Source organism: Pipistrellus kuhlii, unplaced genomic scaffold (assembly GCF_014108245.1).
Source record: "Pipistrellus kuhlii isolate mPipKuh1 unplaced genomic scaffold, mPipKuh1.p scaffold_m20_p_37, whole genome shotgun sequence".
Taxonomy (NCBI): domain Eukaryota; kingdom Metazoa; phylum Chordata; class Mammalia; order Chiroptera; family Vespertilionidae; genus Pipistrellus; species Pipistrellus kuhlii.
This window is the reverse complement of record NW_023425537.1, coordinates 3,898,294-3,907,901: the sequence shown is the minus strand read 5'-3', so window position 1 is coordinate 3,907,901 and position 9,608 is coordinate 3,898,294. Positions and strand designations below refer to the sequence as shown.

The 9,608-nt window shown below is 38.9% G+C and overlaps 1 protein-coding gene across 1 annotated transcript in view; it reads right to left on the bottom strand.

Moving 5' to 3' along the window:
• Window positions 1–3,632: 3,632 nt before the first annotated feature.
• The window catches only part of TOP2A (DNA topoisomerase II alpha), a 28,257-nt gene continuing 22,281 nt past the window's right edge, over window positions 3,633–9,608 (bottom strand). Inside the window, exons 29-34 of the mRNA XM_045570794.1 lie at window positions 8,875–8,965; window positions 6,195–6,347; window positions 5,835–5,958; window positions 5,675–5,718; window positions 4,753–4,952; window positions 3,633–4,215 (exon numbers count right to left, since the gene is read on the bottom strand). Of these exons, the coding sequence (XP_045426750.1) occupies window positions 4,093–4,215; window positions 4,753–4,952; window positions 5,675–5,718; window positions 5,835–5,958; window positions 6,195–6,347; window positions 8,875–8,965 (735 nt within the window). The 3' untranslated portion in view covers window positions 3,633–4,092. The remainder of the gene's footprint in view (window positions 4,216–4,752; window positions 4,953–5,674; window positions 5,719–5,834; window positions 5,959–6,194; window positions 6,348–8,874; window positions 8,966–9,608) is intronic.

Sequence of the window (9,608 nt, the reverse complement as noted above, 5' to 3'; positions counted from 1 at the left end):
CCCTTCCTTGCTGTAAAAAAATAAAATACATTAAAAAAAAAAAAAGTTTTCTATGTGCTTGTATTTCAGGAAAATGGCCAGAAATCACTAAAGTCCCATTGCACCAGGACAAATTTATCTAATACAATTTTTGAATCCCTTATTTTCTCAATAACCATTTTTGTAACTTATAATTGATGTGATACCTACTGATTTAAGCAATGTTTCATACTTATGCATAGAAATAACTACATTTTATAAAGGGTTTCAATGTGTATAATCACTTAAATTTATTAGCACCAAAATTTTAACTCCTAAGATGTCAGTGCCTTAAGGAATGAAGAGTTAAGGGCTGTATTATTCCCTTGGAGTCTTTTTATTTATTTATTTAAAAAAATATTTATATTGATTTTAAAGAGGGAGAAGGATAGAAACATCAATGATGAGAATTATGAGTTGCCCACCTCCTACACGCCCCACATTAGGGATCCAGCCCCCAACCTGGGCATGCGCCCTAACCAGGAATCAAACTGTGACCTCTTGGGTTATAGGTCAATGCTCAACCACTGAGCCATGCCAGTTGGGCCCTTCATGTCTTTTTAGTTAGCAAGTACTTTACTGATCCGGATCCGGAGCAAACTTCTACTTTCTTTTTTTTTTTTTTTTAATATATTTTATTGTTTTTGTACAGAGAGGAAGGGAGAGAGATAGAAACATCGATGAGAGAGAGTCATCCATCAGCTGCCTCTTGCACACCCCCTACTGGGGATATGCCCGCAACCAAGGTACATGCCCTTGACCGGAATCGAACCCGGACCCTTCAGTCCCCAAGCCGACGCTCTATCCATTGAGCCAAACCGGTCTCGGCCAAACTTCTACTTTCTAAAGGGAAATGTTTCTGGTTATTTTTCTTTCTAAAGAGGATGTATATGCTTTTCATCCACTATTTATTTTGTAAACAAATGCGCACTCACCAGACAGGGATTTTACCTTTGATTTGTAACCGGCTTTCTTTTTTAAAATCTATTTTTATTGACCGGCTGCCTCCTGCACACCCCTGATATGTGCCCTGACTGGGAATCGAACCATGATCTCTTGGTTCATAGGTTGCTGCTCAACCACGAAGCCACAATCATTCTTAATGAGTAACTTGTATTCCTCATTGTACCATAATTTAAAATTTAGGTTACTTTAGATTTTATTTTATCAAAGAACTGTCAATATTTTGTATATGGCTTTTTGGGAGATAATTATAGATTTACACATACTTGTGAGAAATAATACAGAAATCCCTACACACTTATCCTATTTTCCCCAATGGAAATTATAATTATCAGCTTAACTACACTATTGTTTTCCGTGTTATTAGAACTTGCATTTGTGTGTTTTTACTTAGCTTTTTGCATGTCCAATTCTGTTTTTGAACTAAATTTCTTTCTTTTAATTTATTTTATTGATTTTTTTTACAGAGAGGAAGGGAGAGAGATAGAGAGCTAGAAACGTCGATGAGAGAGAAACATCCATCAGCTGCCTCCTGCACACCTCCTACTGAGGATGTGCCCGCAACCAATGTACATACCCTTGACCGGAATCGAACCTGGGACCTTTCAGTCCGCAGACCGACGCTCTACCACTGAGCCAAACCGGCTTTGGCTGAACTAAATCTCTTAAAGTGAGAATTGCTAGGACAAAGAGTGTGGCCTTTTTGTCCAGGTTCTGATGCAAGGGCTCATTTTTCCTTTTAAAATACATTTTATTGATTTTATAGAGGAAGGGAGATGGATAGTCAGAAACATTAATCAGCTGCCTCCTGCATGCCCCCAACTGGGGATAGAGCCCACAACCAAAGGTACTTACCCTTAGCCAGAATAATACCCGGGACCAAGAGCCAAACCAGTTAGGGCCTTTTTTTTTTTTCTTCTTTTTCTTTTTTTATCAACAGTACCCTTGGGATATGTTTAGGATAACCTTCTGTAACTCGTTTACTTTTTTCCTAGTACCTTTAAAAAAGTCTATTTTAATTAATATAGTAGAGGCCTGGTGCATGAATTTGTGCATGAATTCGTGCATGAGTAGGGTCTATCCCAGACAATTGGGCCAATTGGGGCCAGCCGGCAGGGATAGGGAGGGACTGTAGATTGGCCAGCCAACTGGAGGAATGGACCATTGGACGTTGGCTGGCCACAGGTTGGCTGTGGGAGCATACTGACCACCAGGGGGCAGCTCCTGCATTGAGCGTCTAACCCCTGGTAGTCAGTGTGCATCATAGCTACTGGCCGGTTGTCAAGTCACAGTCTCTCAGGCTTTTATATGATTTTTATTGATTTCAGAGAGGAAGGGAGAGAGGTAGAAACATCAATGATGAGAATCACTGATTGGCTGCTTCCTGCACACTCCCTACTGGGGATCAAGCCTACATCCCGGGCATGTGCCTTGACCAGAATCAAACAAGGGGCCCTTTAATTGGCAGGCTGATGCTCTATCCACTGAACCAAACCAGTTAGGGCTAAAAATAGTTTTATTTATTTTTAAATATTTTATTGATTTTTTACAGAGAGGAAAGAGAGGGATAGAAAGTCAGAAACATTGATGAGAATCATCGATCAGATGCCTCTTGCACAACCCCTACTGGGGATGTGCCCGCAAAGTACATGCCCTTGAATGGAATAGAACCCAGAACCTTTTAGTCTGCAGGCCGACGCTCTACCCACTGAGCAAAACCGGTTTCGGCAATAGTTTTATTTTTGACATTTAAATATTTAGCATATTTGAACTTAACTTTGGTGTAAGATGTGAGGAGGGGTTGGATTTATCTAATATTGTTTTTTCCCCCCAATTAGCCAGTTGCCCCAATTTACTGATATCAAGTACTAGTTGAGTAGGTGTATTAAAATAGTTGACCAACAAACAAGAAAAAAGTTGAAGTAGTGAGTTGTTTAAAAATATACACACATTGTTTAAAACTCTTTACTGATGTAGGGCCAAGGCCTTTTGAGTGTGAAGAAAAACGCAGTACTCATGTATAAAATCCCTGGAGGAAAAACCGATTGGCCTCAATTAGGTCATGGTGCCTCCCATCTCTTAGACCCACCACTATGGCCAGGGGCAGTCAGGAATATTATATGATCAGAATAGTTCTCAAAAGGAAGTGAAGAAAAGTGTCTACATGCTTATTAAAAAAAGAAGCGAAGAGGGATTTCACTGTAAGAGAAAGGTATAATGTAGGGAGAAAAAAGAACAATCAATGGGTTGCAATGTTTAGAATGTTTTATTGTAGTACAAAATTGTTGGAATTAAGCTAAATAGAAATACATAGCAAATATTTACAAGAACATTGATAACACCACTGAAGTCACACAAACGTAAAAGGCAAAAAGGTCTTAAAAAGTTTGCAAGTTGAATATAGAGATTTCCTAAATGGATATAACAGTTCATTTCATTGCTGAGTATGGCATCAATAAAATACCCAAGACCTCTGAGTAAATGTTGATCTCACTTTTCTGCCATCCAGCACTCTATAGAAATTTGTTTTTGGGAAATTCAGACTCAGAGGCAGTAAGAAAAGTCAAAAGTTGAGATAGTCACATAACTTATGGTATAATTTCCTTCGTCCTATTATTGTCTGTGTTGAGGTTAAACAGCAGGGTGTATTCCTTTAGCTTCTGCTGATATTCTGAAGAATATGAAGCATTTAAACAACTTATTACTTGAACAAAAATTCAAAAAAGGCTGAGTGGGGCATATATTTTGTACTAGAACTACAAAATTCTATCTGATGGAAAATTACTTATATAACGAAGAGAAAACAGAGAATTAATCATGCTTTATCTCATATTTATAAAAGTAGCAAAGGAGGTACAGTAGATAGAAATCAGATTTTAAAGACAAAAGGAAAAACAGACTAAAAACATAGACAAAGCAGAGAAAACAGTGCCCATGAGATGGGCCACCCACTAGATGGTGTTATAAAGGGATAAGGGACATTGCCATTGTGGTCTAGACACTTCACTTCGATGATTCCAGATTAAAACTAGCTTCCCCAAACTAAATTCACAGGGGAGGAAACAAACAAAAAAAGATTGAGGTAATTTTAAATCATTACTTAACATAGTTTTAAAACAGATCTTCATCTGATTCTTCGAGGTACTTAATAGGTTTCTTTGTCCGTACAGATTTTGCCCGAGGAGCCACAGCTGAGTCCAAGTCCAGATGGAAGTCACTCTCCCCCTTGGATTTCTAAGAGGAAAGCCAAAGAAATTTGCACATGTTAACCTGAGAGCAGAATTTCAATGTAAAAAATATGTAATCTAAGTCTGAGACAACTCTCATGGACTAAGAGGTATGTACCTATATTACTAAAGTAAACACAGTAAAAGCTAATGAATTGGGACTTAAATTTTCTTACAAACGTGCTAAATTACTAAGAGCATAGCTTGGTTATGTTTTAAAATACCTACAGCAGCTCTAACCAGGTTAGCTCAGTGGATAGAGTATTGGCCTGTGGCCCTAAGGGTCCCGGGTTTGATTCCGATCAATGGCAAGTGACTTGGTTGCAGGCTCCTCCTCAGCCCGGGCCCTGGTCAGGGCTCGTGCAGGAGGCAACCAACTGGTATGTTTCTCTCACATCGATATTTCTCTCAGTCTTTCCCCTTCTCTTCCACTCTCTCTAAAAACCCATGGAAAAATATCCTTGGGTGAGGATTAACACACACACAAACAACAAAACAACTAAAATCTACCCACAGCAAAGAATTAGTTAGGATAAGCACCCACCTTGCTTGTAACTGTTTTAGAAATCATTTTCTCAAAATTAGAATCGGAATCATCAGAAGTGGATGGCTTCCTTTTGCGGCGAATCTTGGTTTTGGGGGGATCAGGTTTTTGAGGGACATCAGAAGTCAAGCTTTGCTCCTTTTTGGCTGCTTTTGGTGCAGCCCTTTTTTTGGCACCTGTAGTGGAGGTGGAAGACTGACCTGCAAGTCAACACAAGCATTCATCATGGCCATGCTCAGATGAATTGTTCTCACTGTAAACTTTCTTTAGCAATCTGTTGACGGCTTATATAAATACAGGAAAAAGACAAGAGCTGAAAATACATTAGAGAATCAGTGTTCTTAAGCATCCATTTAAAAAATAAGTATATGTTTTATTTTAAACATTTGCAAACTGTGTATAAATCCTGTTCCTGTCATAGCAACGAGTTAGATAATGTCTGGCATTTTGAGAAACATGCTAATCTTAAACCTTTTGACCACCCTTTGTTATTATAAACATCTATAAAGATTATATTTGCTTTTGTTTGGAATTTAATTTCAATATCAATAGTAAATTTTGGGGATAAAAAATTAAGATTCACTTGTAGCAACTAATATTAGTTAATCCCAATATTATTAACACATCTCTAAGACTTAGGCTTACTTTTTGTCGCTGTCTTCTTTACTGTCAGGTGACCTCCTGGTTCATAGGTCAACTTTCAACCACTGAGGCACGGGGCTGGGCAGCACATTATACTTTAACACCTTAAGTGTAGAACCTCTTTATTTGCAAAATTAAACCTAATGAACAACATCAATGTAATGCTAACGAGAACCCACTTTTATTTTCAAAGGCAGGACTTGGCTAATGTCTGCATTAGAACCCGGTGGATCCGGGCACCCAGGAAAGTAGACCCTCACTCCTTTTACTTAATACACACCTGACGTGGCGCTCTTCTGTGGCTTCAGTTCTTTGTCTGTATGTCTAGAAGAAAAAAATTACATCCTGAAAACCAATTCTAAATGTGTCAAACAACAGAGAATACATACTCAGCTATTAAAAATAATCATGATAAAACCCATATTAGAAAAGATACTTACTTTGGGGAAGTTTTGGTCTTAACTGGACTAGCATCTGATGGAACAAAATTTTCATCTTCACTTTTTTTATCAATATCTGAAAAATCTTCATCTGAATCCAAATCCACTGTGAATTTGGCTTTTGCTATTAAAAACATACATATACAAAGAATCAAAGAGGATAACGGTCTATTTGATCCAGATTGATATAACATTTTATGAAGATTTAAGCTTCAGTTTAATTTCCTAACAGATGATTTAGTTTAAAAAATTTTAATATAATTACTGCTCTAAAATAGAACAATTTCTGGGATTAAGTGCCCTGAAATATATTGGCCATTAAAATCTTAGTGTATCTACATATTCGTCAGTTTTTCTTACTTGCTGCTCTTCGTGGCTCTATTTCTCGTGGAGGGACATCAAAATCACTTTCATTACCGCTCATATCTGATTCTGAATCAGACCAGGGGTTTCTCTTCTTTCCTTTTTGGATTGGTTTAAATGGCAATGTACTTTGTTTCTTTGTCTTGATACCTAGAAGGGAGATAAAACAACTTTACATATTCTTAGACCCACTTTTCTCTATCATCCATCCTTCAAATATTTCTGGAGCTCTATGCTAGTATTGGAATACAAGGTGAACACAAACAGAAGTTTCTTCTCATGGAGCATACAGTTTGGTCAATGAACCCCATAATGTGTTGCAGAAAACAAATGGTGGCGTAGGTGAATCACCTGTATTTGCAGCCTCCCACAGCACATCAAAATTACTAAAATACCAGACAACTATCATTCAGAACTGCTTAATAGGGGGCTGAATGGAAGTCCTATGACTAGAGAAGTAAAGAAGAAAGCATACTGAGACTGGTACGAGAGGCAGAGGCGCTGAATGGGCTGGAATGCCTCCCACATGTGCTGCTTTTTTATTTATTATTATTTTAAAAATATATTTTATTGATTTTTTACAGAGAGAAAGGGAGGAGGATAGAGAGTTAGAAACATCGCTGAGAGAGAAACATCAATTAGCTGCCTCCTGTACCAGCAACCAAGGTACATGTCCTTGTCCAGAATCGAACCCAGGATCCTCCAGTCCACAGGCTGACACTCTATCCACTGAGCCGAACCAGTCAGCTGTGCTGCTTTTTTATAGGGAGGGAGACAGTCTCTGTGGTTGCTGCCTGTGAGGAGCTAGGGGTCCCAGCCCCATACCAGTCTCCCTTCTCCCCCAGCCCAGGCTCCCAGAGCTGGGAAGAGAAATCCCCATAACTACAGGCTGTAAAACCCAGCAGGGATTGGGGCTGTGACAGGGAGACTGCTGGAGACTCAGGTGTTCCTTTTTAAAGGGCTGGTGCGGGAAGTGAACTGAATGTCTTGCTTACTCTGAGCTCCAGCGTCAGAATGAGGCTCTGCGAGACCCAGGCACATAAGGGGAGGAACTAGATTGTTTGGCATTGGGGCAGGAACTTGGAGGCAGCTTTCTCCCAGACCTGGGTTCTCACAGGGGTTCCTGTGCTGGGACCTCCCCAGTTGCAGGGCTGACTCATAGCCTTATCTTTTTGCTTCGCCTTGGTTATTCCCTGAGACCCTGCCCCATCTACCGTATTTTGCAATCCCACCCAATCTCTTTGTAGTGACTTGTCCTTGCTCAAGCTTCAGACTTTACTAAAATATCTCAAACAAGCTGCAGCTGGACTTAGCAATAAAAGATGCAAGACCCTGCTGGAGCACGAGCCTAATTTGCTTCATAGCTGCACCTTGCCTGGCCACCTCCAAACCCAATACAAATAGCACCTGCAGGGTGGCCCTAGGCCGTGGGTGATTTTGCATCTCCCTGGAGGCCCTAGAGCCAATGCTCCCAGGGGACATCTTCAGACCATAGCAGACTATATCTGTACACATCCATTAGCAACACACTCAGGGGCAGGCTCAGCAAGCACCAAAGTCCCATTGAAGCAAGTCCTGCTTCATAGGGGTGTTTCTGCATAGCAGCTCTCCCACTGTAGCCGTAGCTGGTCCTCATAGCCAGTTTGGCCTGGAGGTCAATTCCTCCCAATGAAACAATCCAAATACCTATCAATTGATGAACAAAACAAAATATAGTATCTCTACAATGAAATATTATTTGGCAATAAAAATGAAGGAAGTATTGATACATGTTTACTACATGGGTGACCCTGGAAAACGTTATTCTAAATGAAAGGAGCCAGACACAAAAGAAAACATATTATATGATTTCTATTTATATGAAACGTCTGGAATAGGTAAATCTAGAGATAGTATTAGATTAGTGGTTGCCTAGGGAGAGGAGTTGGGAGGAAATAGGGAGTGACCTTCAATGGGCACAGTGTTTCTTTTTTTTTAAAAAAAAAATATATATTTTATTGATTTTTTACAGAGAGGAAGGAAGAGATATAGAGAGCTAGAAACGTCAATGAGAGAGTAACATCAACCAGCTACCTCTTGCACACCCCCTACTGGGGATGTGCCCGCAACCAATGTACATGCCCTTGACCGGAATCGAACCCGGGACCCGTCAGTCCGCAGACCGACGCTCTACCACTGAGCCAAACCGGTTTCGGCCACAGTGTTTCTTTTGAGGGGGCAAGAAATTGTTCTAAAACTTTGGAGAATACTGGAACCATTCATTGGTCCACTTTAAAGTGTGAATTTGGCATGTCAATATGTCAATGAGGAAGTTAAACAAAGTAGATACTCAACAAAGGCATTAATCTTAAACTTTAGGGATAATACAAACATGACTAAGATGTGGTCACTATACTCAAGCTTTTAACTGGCTAGAAGGCAGAATCTAATGAACTGAGTTTGTTTTCTTTGTATCCCAACTGAGGAATCCAAGTTGCCAAATTAACAAATATTTCATTACAAAATGATCTCTACTCAAACCAAATCCCAAAAACAATGTTAGTTAGGTTCAAACTACTTCAGATGTAGCTCTCCTTCATGTCATGCACTAAGAATTTATTGAATATCTATGTGGAATGTGATAGGTAACAAACACAATTTTATCTCAACTTGATTATTTCCTTAAAATGTTTAATACCTGGTTCTCTTTTCTGTTTCTTCTCTAATCTTTGTTTTAGGCTTCCTGGTTCCACACTGTCCTCTTGAGGGCTTCCTTCAGTATTTTCATTCTAAAGGACAGCAAGATGAGAATGATCAAGCTCTGTTAAATTTTATTACAATAAAACCTCGATATAACATATATTCGGGAGAGGGGGGTACCTGTTAAAGCTGAAAGTCCATTATATAACAAAGTAGATTTTCTGAATGTGCATATTTAAAATTTGTCAAATTAGTGAGTTTATCCGTTTTCACTTGTGTAGACACGTTTGTGTAGTTAGAAGTTTAATGTCACAGAAAAATTATATATTGAATAGATCTAATCAACGTGTGCCTTCACCCATCACTTCGAGTAAACAAGGGCACACTGGTGGGGCATGCCTTAGTATATGTCAGAACATTGACTTAGCATGTATTAAAACTATTGCAGAAAGTCACGCCACTGACAAGAGAACCAATTACCTTATACAAATGCAGTGTGAATACGTACTAATCATGCATTGAATATTGTTTATGAGCAGTGACACTCTGATTTAAATATGTAGAGTATAGTTATGGAAATGTAATCTTTATTTATGCTATAAAATCACTAGTGTTTTTTCCTAACCTATAGCCTATTCCCTAAAATTTGTTAAAAATAACAATGAATTAACAAAAAATATAACTTAACTTAATTATAAGTAAATCTTGTTTAAAAGCATTAAAAAGTTAATA